The sequence below is a fragment of the Penicillium citrinum genome (assembly GCF_028827155.1).
Source record: "Penicillium citrinum strain IBT 23319 chromosome Unknown utg000004l:1.0-2404223.0:1.0-2405248.0, whole genome shotgun sequence".
Taxonomy (NCBI): domain Eukaryota; kingdom Fungi; phylum Ascomycota; class Eurotiomycetes; order Eurotiales; family Aspergillaceae; genus Penicillium; species Penicillium citrinum.
Window position 1 is genome coordinate 896,255 of NW_026622689.1, and position 22,494 is coordinate 918,748.

The window sequence follows — 22,494 nt, forward strand, 5'->3', positions numbered from 1 at the left end:
GAATTTCAAGTTTGAGAAAGAGGAAGAGAAGAGACGAGCGGTGCGAAACCAAGACATGCGCAGAAATCCGAAGTCAGCGGATGCGCAATAACTCCGATTTGTACAACCCGAAGTCGGACTGGCCTAATCGGTCCGTCGGTGGAGCCTCAACTAAATTTGTATTTTATATGCAATGAAGATTTGATACAAAATAATTAATAGTATTGAGTCGTTTTCAATAAATGAATTTTGTCCCTCGGGTAATACTCAGTCATCAACTTGAGATACAGTGACTACTATATGGTGATTTTATCCTCATGCTATGCTTCTAGTAAGAATTGACCATAATACTCTTGGACTGGTAAAAAAGCCATCATCCAAAGTTCTCGAAGTAGCAACTGTTAATTTTCAAGCTTTAATAATTAAGCAGCTCGTGTACACGGTATAATAAGGACAGACATCGTGTATAGTAGTACTGCTTAAGCATCGCGTCAATCAATCCATATATGGAAGTCCATTGTCGATGGTAATGAGTATGCATGAGTATCCACAATCCATACTAAGACGAATTATATCACACCTCAGTTCTCAAAATGCCCGGTCTCTCCCTTCTCTTCGTCATTCGTAGGGGTTCGATCAATATCCTTTCCCCGGAACTGCGCCTCTCCAATCTCTGCCAAACTGACACCCGATGCCCGAAGCTCTTCTAAGCGAAGAGCAGCCTCAGCCTCTTCCTGACGCTCTTCTTCTGACATCTCAGGTCCCCAAAAAAGAAAGAAAAGAATGAATGCCCACACTGCTCCCATGAAAATTGCAATCACCTTCCCATAGTTGAATCGTTTCTTTCCACCCGGTCCGGCAGGGAGTGGATACCTCTCACCAATGATCGACTGTATAGTTGCAGAAGCAGAAGAACCAAGGTTACCAAGCTGGTAAGTAAGACCAACCATTAAAGAGCGAAGTGCAACCGGTGATAGCTCAAGGAGATGAATGGGCATCGGTCCCCATACACCGCCCACAAAGACTTGTTCGAAAAAGGCACTAGCAACGAGAGACATGTTGCGTGGTAGGATATAGGCAGGAATAATCGCGCCTCCAAGTAGGCAAGATAGTATCATAGTCAGCCTCCGACCAAAGAACGTACTAATATAGCCAATCGTGCATCCACCAATCAAAGCACCGATTTGACCAACAACAGTTATGACTGTTGTCTGCGTCGCGTCCATACCAACTTGATCTTTGAGAAAAGTGGGATAAAAGTCTTGACTTCCATGGGAGCAAGAATTAAATCCAGTCATCAAGACAATGAGATAGACGAAGAGCACCCAATTATCTCGAAGAGCACGTCCAGCATCCCGAATAAAGACACGGAAATCCTTCGCTTTGGTGTTTCCATCCTCTGCGACTGCATTCGCACGAGCTTCTCGCTCCGCTTTCATGACTTGGAAATGGTTTGTCTCCGGGAGATACCAACGGAATATGATTATCAAGAGAGGAGGTCCTGCTCCGAACCAGAACAAACTTCTCCAACCATGTGACGTCGTTGGAACAAGGGCTCGATAGAAGGCTGCGGCGAGGAGATATCCAGTCGCGTATCCCATTTCAAATAATCCAGACAGTAGGCCACGTGCTTCGTATGGGAGGTCTTCGAGTGCAGTAGCGGCAGCAGGACCGAAAAGCCCTAGGCTGTTGTTAGATTTGTTTTCAGCTCACATACTCGGGTCCATAACTTACCACCCATAGCTATACCATATAAAGATCGAACACCGAGGAACTGAGGCAATGTATTGCAGAATCCAGAACAAAGCTCAAGAACGATGAATAGGCCAAGATTTATAATCATTGGCCATTTCCGTCCATATCTATCAGCAAGAATACCGAAGATGACCGCACCAACGGACCGAAGCATCAATGTGACAGTCATACCCTGGAAAAGAATAAGGAGATCAGTATTCCGTGAAGAAATCAGGGAGAGGATAGAGACAGGTATGATTCTGTTTGCACCCACCCATGAAACATCCGAGTAAGACACGCCAAATTCTTCCGATAGCTCAGTAATAGTCATTGACACTGTAAAAAAATCGAATGAATCCCACGTCCAACCCAGAAACCCCGCAGAAAACATAAGCCATTGATGAGACGTAAGCTCTTTCAAGATCTCATATGGATTGCGCAGTTTTTTCTATACGTAATAATATTCAACACATGCCATCTCAAGCATGATCCGAACATGGTACTGACCTTTGGAGGTTTAAGACTCGTCACCCGCGTAGCAAAGTATCGAATAATTTGTTCAGGGGAGTAAAACCACCCTGCATTCATATGATTCCTCATCTCGAATTTATACAATCACCTGAATTATTCTTCGAACTAAAACAGCTTTGTCTCTGTGGGAATCCTAGCTTTATACCCTACACCTACCAGAATTCTCTACCTAATCATCGCCAATGAAAGAAACCTCCTTTGCGCAAGAGCCATCAGATAGAGCATTTTCAGTGGCGAAACCCCCTCTTCAATTATTCTTGGCGAATTGCGAATTGTCCCGCTGATGTTTATTTTCCCCGCTTTTGTGTGGTCCGATTTTTCTGGGGAAGAAGTTAAGCCTAAAGCTTAAATGTGTGGGGTAAACCAACTATGTACTGTATTGCACGAATAATGTTTATGCAACCAGTGCTAGTAAACTGACTGGAATCATCACATTATTTTCTATATCAAATATTTCAAATTGAAGGCATTTACTTCATATCTTTGATAGATCTTCATTGGTATCGTAGCACGACTGGCTTTTGGGGGTGTACATGACTGGTATCTTGTATACCCGACTGCCAACGCTCTAAAAGCTCCATGATTGTATTTCACTATTCTACTCTAAATTTCCCCGCCCGAGTCATGTAAGCCAAGACGAAAGCGGTTGAAAGTCCGCTTTATAAGTATTCCACAGTGGTCAATTAGCTGACGGGGTGGGGCCGCTCGTATCAAGCATCTGTGCCATTTGAGCCTTCGATCCGATTTCTATTCGTCTAGTCTTGCGAAGCTTTGAAGATCTAGGTCACTCGTTTATGACTGAATCGGAGTATGTCAGAAATGCTTCCTTTGTCTTTCGTGTTAGTGGCTCATACACGGCCTATACCTCCCGTCGCCAATAATGACACAAGGACACTTAACTCTTTGTTAACTTACATATTACGATTCTTGAACTACTGATAGATCTCTACAAGGTAAGATACTACTAGAAATTGATATGGTTTCATGACGTAAATGCTATCATTCATCCAACATTATGATCCGAAGAAAATGCGAAGCGCTAATGCGGTAAACTTTTCAAATGGGCCGTGACATGCAATTGGGGAATTTGAAAGATGAAAGTGTAGACAGATGCAAATGTGCGGATCTAGCCAGGAGAGATATTCGTGTACCTTCTCATCCTTGATAGATCCATGATTCGTATGGTTTGACCTTTAATTCGGTTCTCTATTCTCCTCCTCTGAAGAAGGGAACAAAGATCTCATAAAGTCTTCACCGAGAGGGTCGTAGGGGAAATAGTTGTCAGGAATATGATTGTGAGGATGGCCATGTCCTTGGTGTTGGTTTTGGATTGACGGCATGAAGTCGGGTGTAGGAAGGTTAAAATAGTTCGTCCAGATATCATCTTCTGTCGATCGTTGTCCGAACATTGAATCTTCCAGATGGAGATTGAAGTAATCACCAGGCACCGAAGATCCAGCCGGACCGAAGAAATCTGCGTTCGCTAGTGGTCCTTCTTCGCTGATAACGTGTCGATCTTGTGGTTTTGATGGAATGTCATCCGTCGAATATTTCATGCCACTAGAAAGTTTACGGAAGATTGAATCGCAAAGCTGCCACGCCCTTCGAGAACCAATGCTGCGCTCTGACATGGCGTGAAACCATCGAATACATTTCTTCGATAATTGAACGAGTTTCAATTCTTCTTCTGGCATGTGCACGCTTCCAAATGATAATTCGAGCAGTATGACAGTAGCTGCTTGCATGAGATAACGTAGAACACACCACCAGGGACAGAGCTTATAAAGTTGCAGAACATTCGGTTCGTCTGGAATCAGATCCAGCATTCCGGATGCTGAATTCAGAGTAATGACTGCCATTAAATGACTGAATGTCTGGTTACTGGTATTCGTTAAACGAGCATCTCGACGACAAAGACAGGGGCGTCCCAGTGTAATTCGTGCACCATAATAATGGAAAGCTAGGAATAGCTTGTACCGTAATTGATCGGGATGATCGTCCGCCTCCTCATGGGTAAAATCGAGAGATGCTGGTAAACTTGAATGCCAAAGATCTATTCGCAATCGAAGTTCATCAAGACGAGCTTCGATTTCAGACCACATCAGAGTAACGGAGTTGGTTGAAAATACTTTGTTGACGATTTCTTGCGTGATAACCGTCAAATCACAGTAGTAGAGATAGCAAAGACCGGAATTTGATGGCATATTTTTGAGCCAGGCTCGATCTTTTGACCGAGATTTCTGAATGTCATCTTTGTTCCCGGATTGCCGAATCCCTGTACTTGCCATCAAACTGCTGAGTTGTTCGTCTCTGGCGTCAGGGTCATTCAGCAATTTGATGGCGTCTGTATCTTCTTGTAATTTTTCCTCCTCGAATGGTAATGGTAGTGGCGTCGCGTAGCCTCCGTCAAGACTGTAGATGGCTCGGCCGGTCATGATCCCCAGCATATGCTCGAAGCTATATAGACACCACCACACTCTATAACGGGCCTCTTTGGCGACGTTTGGTGTTTTCGGCGTATCTATCTTTAAGTTGATGCCGAGAGTGATTGCGGAACGAACCGCTAGGGCTGAAATTCGCCAGGCCCTGTTACAACAATAAAGTTTAGTTTTGAATTCGACTTTATACGGGAGCGGGGCGTTTGGTACAAACCTGTTGATCTGGTCGGATGTCATCAGGTAAAATGCGATCAGCCCTTCCACTTGGACTTGTTGAAGATCCGGATGACTGAACAGAACTTCTCCATTCATGCTCAGCCGTCTAGCTCGAGCAAGGTAGACTAAATGATCATTCTCATTTCCACGCCAGGGGGCATGGATGAGATGTGCATGCTTGGCTGCAATCGCAAATATTGTATTGAGGATGGCAAGCCATTTGTTGCTAGGTCTAGCTGCGCTATATCGACCGGAACTATCGAAGAAGGTTTGAAATTGTGCTCGAAATAATGGTTTGCTGATAATGGGGAAGAAAGGATGAACGGTTTTCAAATAGTCGTCAAATAGTCGATGGGCTAAATGTCGAGATGGCATGCTATAAAGCTGAACAGGTTCGGCGACTGAAATTTCAAGGTCGTCTAGGTGATAATTCAATGCGTGAAGGGAAAATCGATCGCTGCCTGATTCCTCCTCGTCTGTATTCGAGTCTAGGGTTCCTGGATTGCCGCGTGCACGTTGCTCTGCTTCCCTTTGAAGCCGCTGCATCCATGAAATCTCCGAGCTCTTCCCCATATATCCGGTTGCTCGAGTATGTTTTGTTCGATTGAGGTCTTCCTCCACTCGATCAATGGCATTCAGCGATCCGATAGAGGAAATCGGAGACGCATCATCCCCATCTACTTCGTTCTGGGGGGGTAGAGAGCTGAGAAGGAGTATTCTCAAAAGAAGGGTTCCCTCTCAATCCATGCTAAATAGCTAATGTTAGGTCAAAGCAATTAAATAGAATTGCTGTTGGATACCATACTCACCTTGTCTATCAATCCTTTTACCCAATCCGCCGTATGAGTTTCCGCCGAGGCTCGCAAATCATTCACAAAGCTTTCATAATCCTGTAATTCCGCAGTGAGTCTATCGACATCACTATCAGATTCAAAAAGAACAAATCAGCTGACTTCATTCATACGATATATGTAGATATTAAAACAATAATAGACACCACGACTAATACTACTAGTAATAGTATTGAGTAGCGGCCGTTAGTATAAACTTCAAGTCAAGGGGAATTGCATACTTCTTCATCTTCTCCCGCCATCCGACGGGATATTGACAAGACACTCTTAGTTCCCGACATTGCCGACAAATCGGAGTGTCTCCACTGCATTTAGTTTTCCGCGTTCTACACGATTCACAAGCTCGGGGCACCCTGCGATTATACCGCGGAGTATTGCCGGGTGGTTGACGGGGAATAGCAACTTTGGCATTTGGGGCCGAGGCTGAATCAGAAGCACCTCCCACGCCATCTTCTAACAAAGGAGTTGATTTACTCGCTCTTGCTTCTCGAGTAGATGAAGCCCCCCAAATAGGCGGTCTTTTGGGTGTTGCAGGGGCACTATGCGGCTTTGACTGTTTCGAGGGCCCTTCATTTTGCGATTTAGAGCCCTCGCCCGGGGGGCTGTAATTTTGATTTTGCTGTCTTTTGCGGCTCATGAGAATTAGCTCGTCGGTCTACTCCTCAGAGGAATGGCCGGGTTATGAGGTTTCTTTGAACATTATCCTTACAGCTTGCCAGTGCGGCATCCATTGCTTTTCGGTTTGAGATGCCGCCAATGACAGGCCGGCATTTATAGAGCGCAACAGAGTGGAGACTAGGGCCCAATTCTGAGGATAAAAAAACAATTCAAAGATATGTCTTTTGTAGAGAGAACGAGAATAACCACGAATATCAGGCACAACCCCATGTTATTGGCGGGATGACATCTAATCGCCACTGGGGCTTGATGGCTGGTGTTCATCGTAGCGTAGGAGGCTTGAATGATCAACGGCCCGAGACTGCGGCACACATAATTACAAGAAAGCAAGGGGAGCGTAACGACAACAATAAACCATTTGCGTTGTCTCATTCGTTCGTGTGTCATCTCAGGCATCTACAGAGTAAGTACAATCTCTCAATGATCTGGTCTGTTCTCTTGCGTGCCCGCCATACCGCTGGATGGTATGACGGGATAGAGGGATAAGAAGACCGTAAGATTGTAACTATACTCCGCTTCTTTCGACCGTAGTGGCAAGATCATGAACTCTTGAATTGTGGCTACATGCACACACATGCCAGTCCAATTTTCTTCTTCGTTTAAGTATATTCTGGAAGGTTGAAACGGGGGACATCTGTTGATTCGCGGGTCTAGACAAGTCCTGCACGGACCAACGTCAACAACCAAACAATCTTCTAGAAGTTTCTCATACTTTCCACTGTCTGCCTTTCGTATCCTCATCATTACTTGTCCCCACACTCTGGTTGCTTACAGAGCATATACTGTATGTAGCCTTACTGATTCGATGTTAGACTGGTGGGTCAACATTTTCATTCCAGTGGAACCTGGGGGGGCTTGATCAAGCTGAATCATGTTTGTATGGTTTCCGCGGGCCGTAGAATCCGATCTGGAAACTGTAAAAGAAAAATTGTACAGACCGACTGCAAGAAATGGAGTATCAACCCAAACATTTATTTGTTCCAGATATGGTATCATCCCCGGCCATTGGCGGAATAAAGATTCTGGATCGATCTAAGAAAAGAAAAAAAAAATCAAATCGTGTGTACTCCCCCACAGCTTACAAGGCTCATTTTTTTCTTTTCTTTTCTTTTTTTTTCATGTTTCCACTGGGAGGAAGTGGGGCGCGAAAGAGGCCTTTGAATATCCTCGAGTACAGTATGTTGTATACTGTAAAGTGTTGACGCAAGCGATGGAGTTTCTATACTTCCAAATGAAAATAGCAATCAATTAATCATAAGCAGACTAACTCAAATGAGTGATTGAAGAATAAATAGACTCAACTGAATACTTCATTGTACATTCACAGTAACATAGGTATGTACAGTATGTATGGTTGTAGAGATCCTCACCGCCAGTCTCATTGGCTGGGACAAACTCCGAGATTTGTACTGTATGTATGTATGTGGGACAGGTGGAAACATGACTCGAGAATCAGTTCACGCTGATCACAACATGTATCGGATTGAGATGCCGCGCATAAGATTAGCTGCCAAAGGATTTTCGGATTGTTGTCTGGAAATCGGCACAGACCGTGGATGCGGCTCCGCTAGATGAACCATATCTTCGGTCTGTTCCGAGAGTTTTTTTTTCGCTCTCAGGGTTTTCGGAGGAACGGGTCTAACCCGGCAGTGTGGTACCTACCAAGAACGGAGATGTCTTCGTGAATGCAGAGAGTGTAGTCTGCGGTTCTGAATAGATTGAGTTCTTCTTGTCGTCAGTGATTTTGTAGTGAAGCTAGCGGGGTTGTGCCACAACCCTACTAATAGTACGTAGGGAAAAGCACGGTGCTCTTGAACCCGGGCACTCTGGATATATATCGCAAAGCCACTTAAGACGAGCTCACCAGATTGACAGAGCAACGGCAGAGTTAGCTCAACGAATCATCAACTGGAATAGGAGGATCGTCGAGACTTTTATAGAACATTTTCCTTTCATGAAAAGATGACGTTGCTAGAACCCAAATTCCCCCCCTTCGGCATGATGTCATGAACCGAATAGAGTATCAAAATCAATCTGATGGGTTTGAAAGAAGTCTGTCGAGGGATTTTCGGGGTAGTATTGCCATGGAAAGTAGTATGGTAGTCTGGTGATTAATGTGGTGGATATCTCGGCGGGAAATAGTATATGTTTATCTTCAAGTTGAAGTCCCGAGTCTCATCTGTGCAAATGTAAATCCGCGGGGACCACACTCTCTTCTCCACCTGACATCACTGTACATTTCGTTAAGCACTAAAGACCTGCTGGTTCTCATTGGCTCGGAAAAGTTTTTGCACTTGGCTACATAAAGTATCTGTATGTACTGTATCTGCATTATAACCCGGCGACTTCAAGTCAAAAATGGAATACAGCACTATTTAGGCAATAGAAGTATAGTTATACAACGCTCATGTATGCGAATCAAAGGCCAAACTGTAGATGCCAGGGTATCATGATCATCCTCATTTTTAACAACTAACAAATGTAGATACAGAACGCCGATGTGTCAAACCCAGCCAAAACGCCATCTATCTCATTGTCGAGCTTCAAGGACCTGACAATCAAATAGATCATATGCTTGACCCCAAAAGATTCGTCACTTTTCAATAACTAAAATAATCATCCCCGCAGGATACCAGCAATGCGCAGCGTCAGGTCTAAGACTGACAAGTGCTCGTCTGCACCATCAACAAGTCGCTTGTCCATCTCGGAGAAGGCAAGGACAATCTTGTTTTTCTGAATGTCCGGAATACCCTCACTGAAAACAACTCGCCGGTATAGCTAGAAGGCATTAGACATATTAACCAATATAACAGACAATAACCGCAAGGAAAGAAGAACATACCTGGCCAACAAGCTGCGTAGCACTCCACCCATCCGCCACAAGATCCGTCACCACAGTCGAAACAGCATCATACACCGAGCCAGAGGTCTTCGGCTGCATAGCCTGCACCAAATCATCCAAAATATTATCCGGAATAACACCTGCAATCTCCTCAATACTACGAACAGTAATGATACCATCATCACCACCATCCGTCATCTCAGCATCTTCATCCGCATCCTTACCACCACTCTTCGCAGCACCAACCAATCTCGCCGCACTCTGGAGATAAGTAATAGCCCGACGCAAATCACCCTCTCCACATTTAATAAGCGTATCAACAGCCCCATCTTCCAACTTCAAATTCTCTTCCCGCGCAATATTCTCCAACCGCAATCCAGCCGCCGAATTGTCCAACGACTTGAATCGAAACTTACTGCATCGACTAGCAAGCGGTTCAATAATGCGAGTAACATAATTACAAACTAGGCAAAAACGCGTGATCCGACTATACTGCTCCATCGTTCGACGTAAAGCAGACTGCGCATCCTGGGTCATACTATCCGCCTCATCGAGGATGATGATCTTGAAAGGTGGACACGGGTGTTGGGCAAGATATTCAGCGTCAAGACCGGTGGGTTGAGAGAGCTGGGCACGAGCGAAGTTCTTGACCTTGTCACGGACAATTCCGATACCTCGCTCGTCTGAAGCGTTTAGTTCTAGAATACGGGAGCGGTATAGGGCGGGACCAAAGAGTGATTTGGCTAGGGCGAGGATTGTGGACGTTTTTCCGGTCCCTGGGGGTCCGTAGAAGAGCATGTGTGGGAGCTGTGTGAAGCGAGTCATTAATATCATGGTAGAGATCGCTGGATTTGATTGCGGGATCTTGCGCACATTAGAAGCTTGAAGGGTCCGTTGTAGGACTTTCGTGGTATGATCTTGAGCGGCGACATCGTCAAGTGTTTTAGGCCGACTGATAAATTCATTAGAATCAGAAATCAGAAATGAATTGTGCGGAAACTCGAGGAATTCGTACTATTTTTCAACCCAGGGCTGCTGCCGTGTTGTATCTTCTTTGACCTCACCGGCCTTGGGCTTGGAGCTCGAAGCAGCCGCGGCACGAGCCTTGTTATTGAAAAAATTCGAAGCCATTTCTCCGTTGGTAATTAGGTCGATTTGATGGCTTTAACCCCGAATTGCGATTCTCTGGAGTCGTCGGAAATGAAGCAATCGAGCTTCGTCCGCCGCGGTGGAAGAAACGCGTCTCCACGTGACACGCGCAGCACTTAGACGCGACCAATCAGGGTCCGCTCTTATACTTCATTTGCTTCGAGACGAGCGGTTGATCTAATTATGAGACACAGTCGCAATGTATTGTTGTTTGAGATATAATAATAATAATAATACAGTAATCTATAGCTCATCCCTCACATCCTCCTCCCACATCCGCTTCTTCGTATTCCGAGGCTGCTGCTCAGCCCAGGCCCTTTCTTCAGGCGAGATAGGTTTCACACTTGGGTCCTCTTTCTGACCATTCTCGACCATTTGTCCAATTTTATCAATCACTCGATCTTCCTCGTCCTGTTGTGCGCCATGACCATCAGCATCAGGAACTCCACTTGGCACCGTTCCTCCAGTAACTGCCGTAGCTGTGTGCTGAATAGTCGCAGATATATCACTAGCAACGGAACTAGCTGATACTTCGGCCGACCCACGGGATAATCCAACAGCACCTAGTATTGTGAATACAAATTTCCAGGCGAATTTGAGAGGAAGCCATAACAACCACCAGGTTGGTCCCCCAGAGGATACGGCGAAAGAGTAACCAGGCGATTGTTCCTAGAAGTATATAGAATGCTGTTTCAAGGTACCAGGTGTCCGATTTTTGGGAACGAAGAAGAGAGTTGGCAAGACTGCGGGAGGAAGAGATGAGAGTGTCGAGGCTGCTGTAGGACTCGGAAAGAGAATTGATAGCCGCGGAAGATTGTTCTAAGAGATATGGTCAGTATAGTGTTCTGGCGTCCTCTATTCTTGAAGTCAATCCCTTACCAAGTGTTTCCTGAGCGAATTGGCTGCGAGATAATTCCGTCTTCATAAGGTTGTGGGTTCTGCGCAGAGCAGAAGTAACATCATTCGAAGCATTACGTACGAGATCATCTTGAGTGAACTTATCCGTCGACTGTCGTTGATTCGTAGGAGGTGATTGGGGTCTTGAGAATAGTAGCTCACGCTCTTTGCGCTGCGCTGCTTCCGCATTACGCTTGGCCTGTAATTGAGCATGTCGAAATTCTCCCGGAAGCCTGCAAAAAGTCAGCATTCTCGAATCCAAAGTCATCCTCCATATCATGCATTATATCCGCAGTCACAGGAGTGTGTAAGATCCCCAACCCACCTTTTTAAATCATCCTCTAGTCTCCCCGCCATAAAGATGACTCTTTCCTTCTCAGTCTCCTTATCCGCATCCGTGGCAGACTTCTTCCACCTATTCGAATCCGATTTCAATGCATTCACCTCCTCCCGCAGAAGTTCGAACTCCGCCTCAGCCTCTTTAAGCTGAGCGCGGATTTCTGCTCCAAGCTCAAGACGCGCCTCATCTCCTTGACCGATAGCCGTAGTGAAATTGCGTAGTCGGTCGAGAAGAGGTTGGATTTGGCCCAGAGTATTCGATAGCTCCTTCAGGCGGGTTTGAAGAGCAGTTACGGAGGACATGTTGGAGATGCAAATTCACTGTAGCGAGGAGTTCGCATTCGCCGGTTGAAGCCTTTTCGTGAATATAACGCAATATTGTGTTGGAAAACTTGGTCGTAAATCGTTAGAGAGCAAGATTGTTTTGTGAGTATTACCCCAGTACGTCGTGAAGTCGCAAGTTGCCAGGTGTGGATGTACCTCGTGGCTCGGCCTGTTTGCATCCGCAGCAAACATTTCGTCCGCAACTCCGGATTTCCCAACTTCACTCTGCCATTGTGAATTCTTCCAGCGCGCAATCAATTACTACTGAAGTGTGATCCGGAGACTGTGTGCGATTACGCCTTAACCGAAAATCATCATCGCGCAATCCAATTATCTGCACAACCCACGCCCTCCTCTCCGTGTCACCGCAGAAAAAAACCTTCCAAGCCAACATTCAATTTGATATCAACCAAGTACGCATCCACTGTCCTCATATACACACTGCAATTCCTTCACTTTCGCTTATCTCGACTCAATTTACTCCTAAAGTCAGGATTACTAACTTCTTTCTCCAGCCTTAGCCTTCCCGGCCAACTGTCACCATGTCAATCCCTCTCAGCACCATCACCTCCCTCCGCACAACATTCAACCCATTCACTCACGCCTCTCGACCTTGCCGCCTCTTCCTTTCTCTCCTCCGTACACCAAACACAACACCAACCAGCAGCCCCAACCACATCGACATCAAAGTGAAGCAGCTCCCGCGAAACTCAACCCAACAACCCGTCATGACCGTCGGCTTCAAGGGCGGCAAGGAATTGACTCTTGAGGTTGGCAAGCGCGGACTTAAGATTGGCGATGTCGTCGAGGAAGTCTCGCGTGTTGCGCGGTTTTTGGAGCGTGAGGCTAGTCTGAAGGGTTGAGAGAGGTTGGAAGTGAATACTGTATCTTGGTTTTTTTGGGGGTGTGCTTTTGGAATTGCATCTTGTATATTATTAGCTCGTTTTGACGTTTTGACTGTGTCAACTTTTGATATTCTGTTCTCCATAGACGAGGATAGTCTGATTCGATCTTGTTTGATATCCAATTTACAAATAACTCTTATGTGGAAACTTCAGAATGATCTCGTGCTAGATTGCATTAGTATCGTATTACCGGGATATACTCTTCGATTACTACAGCAGTAAAGGGCGGGGGAAGCGAGGGAACAATGAGGAATGAAGGAGAGACAAGATATAATAAAACTCCATGAAAGCCGAAAATCGCTCGACAGGATCAATTCTTTCAAATATACCCCGCCGGAAGAATCACGGCGGGAGCTGACAATTTTGAGGTTGGTATTCTTAAAAGCGAGAGGTATCCAAAATTTACACGGTGGCACCGGAGATGAAGAACCACTTGTCGACGGTACCGTCGATAGGGGCGGGGGGGAGGTTCTCGCCCTGGGGAATGGCGGCAACCTTGCCAGCATCGGCGGGGGTGATAGAGGCCTCAGTCTGGGTGGTAGCGAGGGAAATGTCACCGGCAGCGGCCTTGCCGGTGATGAGCTTCTCCCAAGCATCGGCACACTCGTGGATGACATCGGCGGCGTACTTCTTGTTCTTGCACTCGCCGGAGAAAGCGAACTGGTTCTCAGGCTTGCCGTCGGGGATCTTGTAGATGCGGAACCACTCGTTGGTGGCGCGCAGAAGGCCGGGCAGGTGACGCTCAACGTCCTCAATGTCGTCGAGCTTAGCGGCAAGAGGGTCGTTGACGTCGATGACAATGACCTTCCAATCGGTCTCCTCCTCATCGATCAGGGCCATGACACCCAGAACCTTAACCTGCTTAACCTGACCGGGGTAGCCGACCAGCTCACCAATCTCGCAAACATCGAGAGGGTCGTTGTCACCCTTGGCCTTGGTCTCGGGGTGGACAGAGTTGGGGTCCTCCCAGGTCTGTATTGAGATGTGTTAGATATACAGTCTTTCAATACCTTCTCTCTCTCTCTCTCTCCTCTCTCTCTCTCTCTCTCTCTCTCTCTCTCTCTCTTTTTCTGTGGTGTTTCTGGTGATGCAAATATGCATGGGATGACTTACGCGGGGGAAGGCACCGTAGTTCCAGAGGTAACCCTTGTGGGGGAAGCAGTTACGGACGAAGCGGAGCTTGCCCTTCTTGGTGTCCTGCTTGATGGGGTTGAGGAACTCCTCCTTGGAGATCTAAATGGAAGACGCAATCAGCATGTATACTTGTGTGAAGTGCGGGGTCGATGGCAGTATCCCCCATATTCCAAATTCCAATTGCAATATTAAAGAATGAGATATGGATATAATGGTGGCTTTTATCGTACCTCCTGCTTGGCGTTAGTCCAGCGAGGGATCTCAACGACCATGTTCAAGATGGTCTTCTCGGCATTGGCGTAGAGAGGAATGTCGTGGAAGGGAGAGACAATCTGGCCATCCTTCTCAATGTAGACACGGTGGTCCAGAGTGAAGGGCTGGGCAATCTTGCGGACGGTGTAAGACATGGTGGGAGATGTGGAAGAGAAATGTCTAGAGAGAAGAGCGGCTCTTGCGAGAGGAGGGGAAGAAAAGGAGGAAGGAGGGGTGTAAGTGGGGGGGAGCCAGCGTTGCGGATGTGCGCCTAACAGAGGCGGTGGAGGCAGAAAATCCCAGTCGGGCCAAGGGAAAACGGGCCAGAGCCATTGGCTATTTGCAAGAGGCTGTGGGCAAGTCAAGAGTCAGCTGTCGGCTGTATTGACAATTGATACTGTCTGTCGTGATATCAATTGGAGGTCTGGCGTTGTTGATGATGGTGCCGTGTCGTGTAATGGTTGTTTGTTTGGCGATGTTGCAACTAAGTTGTGCCTGCCCCTGTCTCTTTTTTTTTTCGGGAGGCCGAGCTTGCCGTTCCGCCTATACATCAGACATCTCGACATCGGAAACTACTATGTACGATTATATGACAATTACGTATGAAGGATTTTAATTAGTTAGTATACTTTATCCCATTTAGGGTGGTCTCGTGCCACTGACTACTTGTACATAAATATGACAGCTGATGTATATATACCACGGTTGACTACACGACGTATGCGTACTGCATGTACTCCAGACAGGTATCCATCATCGCCAGGGCGAGCCGATATCGGCTAAAACCAATCTTCCTTGAAACATCCTGCGCAGACCTGTGTGTACACCGGGTTTCCTGTACAAAGTACCATGGACAGTATAGAAGTGGGCTGATTGCGCAATACTTTTTTATTGTGGAAATATCCCGATCTTTTTCTGTTTCTCGTTTTAAATTAGGGTTTGGCCGGTGGGGCACCGCAATTGCAATTTTCTCCCGCTCAAATTGAAAATTGCAAAGTTTGTTTTCAAATTTGCAAACTGTTTTTATCATTTCTTATCTCCACGTGATACCGGGCCTGGCCGAACGCCGCCACTTACAGAGACCCTGGAGAAAAAAAAGAACCCCAGACAGATTCAACTTCCCCTCGACATGCTATGATCCGTCTATTTCGCTCCGCCATGGCTTCTCTCGTCGAAAATATCACTACCCCCGCGGCTGCGGCTGCGACTACCTCCTCGCTCGCCAATGTACCGCGCGTCCCCATTCCTCCCAACGGCGTCGACTACCGCGGCAAGATCGTCCTTGCCCCGATGGTACGCTCCGGCGAATTACCCTCGCGCCTCCTCGCTCTCAAATACGGCGCCGACCTCGTTTGGGGCCCAGAAACAATTGACCGTTCCCTCATCGGCGCCGAACGACGCGTGAACCCTCGAAATGGCACTATTGAATGGACCCGCATCCCCTCTAACGGCGGTCGAGTCGAGAAAACCGCAAAGCCATCCGTAATCTACAGACTAGACCCCGTCCGCGAAAAGGGCAAACTCGTCTTCCAAATGGGCTCTGCGAACCCCGATCTCGCTGTTCAAGCTGCCAAAGTAGTCGCCGCAGACGTTTCTGGCATCGATCTCAACTCTGGATGTCCGAAGCCTTTCAGTACCAGCGGTGGCATGGGTGCTGCCCTCCTACGAACCCCGGATAAGCTCGTTTCAATTCTGGAAGCTCTCGTCCGGGAAGTTGGCCAACCTTATCAGATTGGTATCTCTGTTAAGATCCGCATACTCGAAACACCTGAACTCACCTCTGCCCTCGTTACCCGACTTGTTCGTACCGGTATCACTGGTCTAACCGTCCACTGCCGCACGACTCCAATGCGGCCCCGCGAACGTGCTATTCGTGACCAGCTCCGCATGGTCAGAGACATTTGCCATGAAGCTGGTGTTCCATGCGTGATGAATGGGGACGTGGAGTCTCGTGATCATGGATTAGCTCTGATGGAAGAATTCGGCGTCGACGGAGCGATGATTGCTACATCCGCCGAAGCAAACTCCTCCTGTTTCCGCTCCAAAGCTGACGGTGGGCTTGCGCCTTGGAGGGAAGTCGTGTACGAGTATATGAAGTTCTGCCTGGAAAGCGAGAACAAACTCGGTAACACAAAGTACCTACTCAATATGTTGATACCCGGTAAGGACAAGGCATTCGCCGAGGCAAAGCAGTGCAAGACATACCTTGATTTTTGTCGGAAACTCGGTTTTGACGATCTACTCGCTCACGCCGCGAGCGTGGATGAGATTCTAGATCTGACAAATAAATGGTCTTCCGCCCCCGGTGAAGAACAGCCTCGTTCCAAGGCTGTGCAAAATGCTATGCAAAGTGAATCTGCCCGTGCTGCTGGTGGAAATTCGGCCAGATCAAAGTCTACATCCCAACCTGCTCACACTGGTGGACCTATTCGTACTTCCTCCATTCCTGACGCGAATAAGTCTACAAAGGCTGATCTCGAGAAATCCGCTCCGGATGCTTCGATTCCCGCTCCTCAGGCTATTCCTCAGTCTGAGGTAACTGCCTAGGCGCAATATCACCAGAAATCTTGGAGATTGGCCACGCTTGCTTTTTCATTTCATTTGCACAGATCATATTCCCCTCTTGCTGTTTCTGCATAGCCTGGTTTTTGAAAATGGTTGTTTTCTGCATTGAGATTTGTTCATAGATTCCCAAAATATACATAAGTAATAGATGGAATACGGTGCTGAAATACTCACTTTCGATCTGAAGACGCTTTATTTTCTATTAGAATTGCATTGAATAAGGTTGTAAAATTAATGTGGGACTTGTTCATTATGATAACGAGAATTGACTGAATACCCCAAACCGGATTACCCAAAGCTCGCAATCAAATGATTTAATTGAGACACGAAATATATTAGATACTAAACGCTCCTGACGCCTTATCTCTGCTTTTTACTGTGCTTTCTTTGAGTTGGCCTTGGAAGCTTCTTCTCTATCCCCTTGATCTTCTTTCCAGGCAACGTAGATATAAGCGAATAAAACCACGTTGGCTGTAACTGCCGCCAGAATTCCGGCATATGTTGGGTTTCCTAGATCAGGCTCTGTTAGTCCTGATATGGTGAAACCATTGTACAAAAATGGGTTTGATACATACCTCCGAAGATAGTGTTGACTGTCAAAAAGTACATGCCAATGGGGCCAACTACCATGGCTGCTGTGAAAGCGAGCAACTTGAATATCACATCACTGGAGATACATTTTAGCTCATGTAACCTACTACTTGGTGATTTGGACTGTGTATACCTTGGAACAGCTGGAGTCACGTTGGAGTCGCTCTTTGGTGGAGGTTTGGCGGCAACGTCGGCATAGCTCTGACCGTGGGGTTTACGGGCGGACATGTTGGAGATAGGGTAGCTAAAGAACAAATATCCTGGATGATTGCCTTAGAAGATATCTTGTTGATCAGTTGTATGGACAAAGATTTGATAGATAGAGCTTGGAGTTTTGATTGGGGGAGATGGAGCTGGAGCTGGAGATGGAAATGGAGCTTGTATAACTATTGCGGAGAACATCAAACTGGTCACATGGTGACCAGCGCGTCACCAATTGTATTTCGTTAAATTTATATTTATTAAGGGTTCTCTCAAAGAACCCTTAATGATAAAAACAATTGAGCTAATCTATCCAGCCCTTTATCTGATTTTGATAAGTTACAACTTCCATCTCACTTCTACCAACCAATTGTTCACTCAATTCAATTTCCTTGACTATCCCATTCGGGCAGTATAAGTTCACGTGATGGTCGCGCGTCGGCGCGTGTCCGCCGGCAGAAAAAGTGCAAATGTTTCTGTTCTGCGAATCCTGGCGAATTGACAGGAGGCGGGTGAACTGTTGGAATTGAGGGTCTGACGATAGATTCTGTATTTGCACAATGCATGATTCAGTCCCTAATACTCCCGTAAGGGATAGGAAATCTGCACCTGGCGATCCCGACGACGAAGACCATCACGATACGATTGCCACTGTCCCCGTCGGAGCGCATACTCTGACCCCGTCGCAAAGATTAACACAACCGACACAATTGGTTGATTTACCGTATACAAACCCTCCTGCTTCAGTGGTGCAAGTCGCCGCTTCTTCACCAACAGCCCCCGCACATTCACCACCGCGCCGACCCACCGGTGGTATTTTGTCCTCGCTCATGGCCCCTTCTGGGACACAATTTCGATCCCCTGCAACATCCCTCGGTCCGGCAAAGCGAACCCCTGTTTTTGACCTGGAAGACGGTCCTACTTATCGAGGTGGTTCATCTGATGAAGAAGACAACCCTTCGGCTCAAAGGACAGACATCAAACCCGCAATGTTCGCCAAGGCTTCCCGAAGTCCAGAGAAAGAAAAGGTCGCAGAGTCGCCAGTACGACCGGAAGCAAACACAATGGATCGGTTTCGAGAAATTACATCATCTGCCATGTATGATCCCAAATCGAATGGCATCAAACGTTCGGCAGATCAAATGAGTCCACCGACAAATGGTTTTAAGGGCGTTGCCACCAAGAAGGTGCGACAGGATGGACCTTCTCGCGCTCAGCCGGTGGTACCGAGATATACTGCAGTCGATCAGATTGAAGATTACCGTCTACAGATCAAGGTCAATCGAATTCGGAACGTGTTGCCCCGAAGATCAGTCCAGGATTGCGTGGATGCGCTCCTTGAGGTGAATGGAAACTACGATATTGCTTTGGATCGACTTTCCCACAGCAATGACGTACTGGTGATTGAGTCCTCAGAAGATGAACTGAGTATGGCCGCCCCTCAGCAATCGATCCCAGCGCCTATGGCCAAGCAACAGATAAAAGCCCGTGGTACAATTCAAGATAAATGGGCTTCTTTGAACAGACCGCCGATCCAGCGCGACCAACCCACTGAGGGATCAAAGCCCCGTGGTCGTCTGATTCGAGGCCCAAAGAATCGTGGCTCGCCATCTGGCGATTCTTCCGCCGCGACCCCCATACCTATCACTTCTTCTCCGCCACCGCAAAAGAAGGGTGGCCGACTACAAAAAGGCCGACGCCGGGAACCGAGCCGCTCAGAGTCGCCCGAGGCAGCAATGTCCGACTCTGATGACTCAGATATACAAGTTCAGAATGCGGATGATACTGGGTTAGAGGCCAAAGTTCTCAAGTTCTTCAACACCTGTAACGTCCACGACCTTGCCGATATCGCATCAATTCCACAAGAAACCGCGGAGCTCATTACATCTCATCGTCCATTCCGCTACCTCTCTGAGGTTCGCACTATACAAGCACCCGCTGATGAATCAGCCAAGCCGAAGGGTCGGCCTCGCAAGCAGCCCAAAGCAATTGGTGACAAAGTTGTGGATAAATGCATGGAAATGTGGACCGGCTACTTGGCTATCGATGCTCTCGTGGCAGAATGCGAAGGGTTAGGTCGCCCGGTTGCCAATGAGATGAAGAAATGGGGCGTTGATATGTTTGGCAAACGTGACGGCGAGCTTGAACTCACATCTATGGTCAATTCGCATGATTCTGGTATAGCAACGCCCTCCTCGAATCGCCAATCGCCAACCAGCAACGACTCCGAGGATGATGTGCCGGTGGCTTCCTCGCGTAAGCCGAAGAATTCGCAGTTCATCACTCAACCCTCAATCATGTCGGAGGATCTTGAGATGAAAGATTATCAGATCGTTGGAATTAACTGGTTATCACTTTTGTTTGAGAAAGAGTTGAGTTGTATCCTGGCAGATGACATGGGTCTGGGAAAGACTTGCCAAGTTATCGCCTTTCTAGCTCATCTTTTTGAAAAAGGGACCAAAGGACCTCATCTGGTTGTGGTTCCTGCGTCGACCATTGAGAACTGGCTGCGTGAATTCAAAAAGTTCTGTCCGACTCTGAATGTCTTCCCCTACTATGCTGGTCAAAATATGCGCGCGGAGATTCGACAGCAGATTGAAGACAGCCTTGAGGATGATCCAGAAAGCGTGAACGTTATTATTACCACTTATACCATTGCAAAGGCAAAGGTCGATTCTAAATTCCTCCGTGAAATGGACTTCTCTGTTTGCGTGTACGATGAAGGACACATGTTGAAGAATCACCAATCTCAACTGTATGAAAAACTAATTCGCATCCCTGCTCGTTTCCGTCTTCTCCTCACAGGTACGCCTCTTCAAAACAATCTGCAGGAGCTGGCGTCTCTCCTTGGATTCATTCTGCCGAGCGTTTTCAAGGAACATAAAGAAGATTTGAATGCTGTCTTTTCCAACAAGGCCAAAACCACAGACGAGTCACATGCAACTCTACTGTCTGCTCAGCGTATCGAGCGTGCCAAATCAATGCTGAAGCCATTCGTCTTACGCCGTAAAAAGCACCAAGTCATCGACCTACCAGCCAAGCATGCCCACGTGCAATACTGTGAAATGAAGCCATCTCAGCAGGCCATCTATGATCACGAAAGAGAGGGCGTACGCAAACTCCTCCTCGACCGTGCAAATGGCGTCAAGACCGGCTCTAAATCAGCCAACATCCTTATGAAACTCCGCCAAGCAGCCATCCACCCTCTCCTCCGTCGCCGAGTATACAATGATTCTGTTCTCCGCAAAATGTCGACCGCCTGTCTCAAGGAAGAAATGTGGTCAAATTCGGACCCTGAAGTCATCTTCCAGGAACTCCAACCATACAATGACTTCGAATGCCATCAGATGTGCTTGGCTCATCCACGCAGCTTGGGTAAATTCAAGCTTCAAAAAGAGGAATGGATGGACTCAGGCAAGGTCGATCAACTCCGCGAACTCCTTACCCGCTTCATCGCCAACGGCGACAGATCACTAGTCTTCTCACAATTCACAATGGTCATGGATATTCTGGAAAACGTCCTGGAAACATTACACATCCAATTCGTTCGACTTGATGGTCGCACCAATGTCGAAGACAGACAATCTATCCTCGATGCTTTCCACGAAAACACCGAAATCCCCGTCTTCCTGCTCTCAACGAAAGCTGGTGGTGCAGGTATCAACTTAGCATGTGCAAACAAAGTAGTCATCTTCGACTCATCATTCAATCCCCAAGAAGACGTCCAAGCCGAGAACCGCGCTCACCGCGTCGGACAGACCCGTGAAGTCGAAGTCTACCGCTTCGTTACGCGGGGTACGATCGAGGAGCAGATTTATGCCCTTGGTCAGACGAAGTTAGCTCTGGACCAGGCCGTTGCCGGTGATGAGGATGGTGGGAAGGCGGAGGAGAAGGGAATGAATATTGTTGAGAAAATGGTCCTTGATGGATTTGATCAGGAGAAAAAAGATGGAGAGGATGGAGAGAAGGTCAATGGAGCATGATATGATATGCATGGATTTGGAGTTACCATTCCATGAATAAGTTATTTGTTTTTTATTTCTGTTTGATTGTATAATCGCAGATTGGCGTCATGTTGAATATTCTATTAGATAGACTGCATAAACAGCAACTAATGCATAAGCCATTCAAAATTTTTCAGATTTTTTGTTCCCGCCGTTTTATCGCATTTACTAGAAGCACTACATTAGTGAAGTACCCCCCGAGGCTTTTGCTCTCGAGAATCAAAATTCGACGTACTCTGGCACTTTATAGCTGCAATCGGCGCAGTCAACGAAGTGTTGTTTTATAAAAATTACACTCTCCATTGCTTGGTCAGTTATTCTTCCGAACCTAACCGAATATACAATTGATTGATTTGTTCGAGTTCTGTCACATAATTTATGTAATCTCAGTCAAGATTTCTGGCTATTTTTGTTATGATTTCTTTTGAATGTCTCTTAGATATCATGATATGATATCAAGATGGTTGGATGCGCTTATTCCAAGAACAACAAATAATAATATGCCGGGTTATATCATCTCAAGGTCAGAAACTAATATCATGGGTATTGAATTTATCCCACAGTGTAATGCTAATATGACTGACAGCAGTCGGATACGGTGGAAAGAACTGTAGAACGGCAGAAATAAGAGTAGGTTTCAAACTAATGTTAGGGCACTGTAGTTAGATGGTATCTAAAGGTGCTGGGCGATATGGCTTGGCCAAGCTAGTATGAAGATTGGCCATGCTTCTACCATGGATAAATAGATTCAACTACATACTCAACACAAAAGTCAACATCAGTATCCAATGTCCCTTTGAATACCCAGATCGAGTGTGCAGAGCTCGGTAATCCTGATGAAAACCTCGGAGAAGCCGTTATACG

At 46.7% G+C, this 22,494-nt stretch overlaps 9 protein-coding genes across 9 annotated transcripts; 3 read left to right on the forward strand and 6 right to left on the reverse strand.

Moving 5' to 3' along the window:
* Positions 1-560: 560 nt before the first annotated feature.
* N7469_005269 (sugar transporter family protein) lies at positions 561-2,301 on the reverse strand (the record flags this gene model as incomplete). Its single annotated transcript, XM_056644189.1, has 3 exons — positions 561-1,660; positions 1,714-2,161; positions 2,221-2,301. The coding sequence occupies 3 exons, from the start codon at positions 2,299-2,301 to the stop codon at positions 561-563; spliced, it is 1,629 nt and encodes a 542-aa protein (XP_056501003.1).
* Positions 2,302-3,437: 1,136 nt separating this feature from the next.
* On the reverse strand, positions 3,438-6,386 carry N7469_005270 (Zn(II)2Cys6 transcription factor; the record flags this gene model as incomplete). The annotated part of the gene is made up of 4 exons (XM_056644190.1): positions 3,438-4,830; positions 4,897-5,633; positions 5,708-5,819; positions 5,971-6,386. The coding sequence occupies 4 exons, from the start codon at positions 6,384-6,386 to the stop codon at positions 3,438-3,440; spliced, it is 2,658 nt and encodes an 885-aa protein (XP_056501004.1).
* Positions 6,387-9,043: 2,657 nt separating this feature from the next.
* On the reverse strand, positions 9,044-10,400 carry N7469_005271 (replication factor C subunit 2; the record flags this gene model as incomplete). The annotated part of the gene is made up of 3 exons (XM_056644191.1): positions 9,044-9,205; positions 9,270-10,221; positions 10,285-10,400. 3 exons carry the CDS (start codon positions 10,398-10,400, stop codon positions 9,044-9,046), a joined length of 1,230 nt encoding a protein of 409 aa, XP_056501005.1.
* Positions 10,401-10,661: 261 nt separating this feature from the next.
* On the reverse strand, positions 10,662-11,957 carry N7469_005272 (putative protein transport membrane glycoprotein Sec20; the record flags this gene model as incomplete). The annotated part of the gene is made up of 4 exons (XM_056644192.1): positions 10,662-10,981; positions 11,061-11,237; positions 11,298-11,548; positions 11,641-11,957. 4 exons carry the CDS (start codon positions 11,955-11,957, stop codon positions 10,662-10,664), a joined length of 1,065 nt encoding a protein of 354 aa, XP_056501006.1.
* A 563-nt stretch (positions 11,958-12,520) lies between these two features.
* N7469_005273 (mitochondrial 54S ribosomal mL53 protein) lies at positions 12,521-12,841 on the forward strand (the record flags this gene model as incomplete). The annotated part of the gene is made up of 1 exon (XM_056644193.1): positions 12,521-12,841. One exon carries the CDS (start codon positions 12,521-12,523, stop codon positions 12,839-12,841), a length of 321 nt encoding a protein of 106 aa, XP_056501007.1.
* Positions 12,842-13,285: 444 nt separating this feature from the next.
* ipp1 (inorganic diphosphatase IPP1) lies at positions 13,286-14,619 on the reverse strand (the record flags this gene model as incomplete). The annotated part of the gene is made up of 3 exons (XM_056644194.1): positions 13,286-13,855; positions 13,997-14,116; positions 14,248-14,619. Coding segments are annotated over 3 exons (1,062 nt in total), but the record flags the coding sequence as incomplete, so codon positions are not given.
* Positions 14,620-15,427: 808 nt separating this feature from the next.
* N7469_005275 (tRNA-dihydrouridine(20) synthase (NAD(+))) lies at positions 15,428-16,816 on the forward strand (the record flags this gene model as incomplete). The annotated part of the gene is made up of 1 exon (XM_056644195.1): positions 15,428-16,816. The coding sequence occupies one exon, from the start codon at positions 15,428-15,430 to the stop codon at positions 16,814-16,816; it is 1,389 nt and encodes a 462-aa protein (XP_056501009.1).
* A 391-nt stretch (positions 16,817-17,207) lies between these two features.
* N7469_005276 (vacuolar ATPase assembly integral membrane protein VMA21) lies at positions 17,208-17,653 on the reverse strand (the record flags this gene model as incomplete). The annotated part of the gene is made up of 3 exons (XM_056644196.1): positions 17,208-17,356; positions 17,410-17,501; positions 17,559-17,653. The coding sequence occupies 3 exons, from the start codon at positions 17,651-17,653 to the stop codon at positions 17,208-17,210; spliced, it is 336 nt and encodes a 111-aa protein (XP_056501010.1).
* Positions 17,654-18,186: 533 nt separating this feature from the next.
* N7469_005277 (DEAD/DEAH box helicase) lies at positions 18,187-21,609 on the forward strand (the record flags this gene model as incomplete). Its single annotated transcript, XM_056644197.1, has 1 exon — positions 18,187-21,609. One exon carries the CDS (start codon positions 18,187-18,189, stop codon positions 21,607-21,609), a length of 3,423 nt encoding a protein of 1,140 aa, XP_056501011.1.
* Positions 21,610-22,494: the final 885 nt, after the last annotated feature.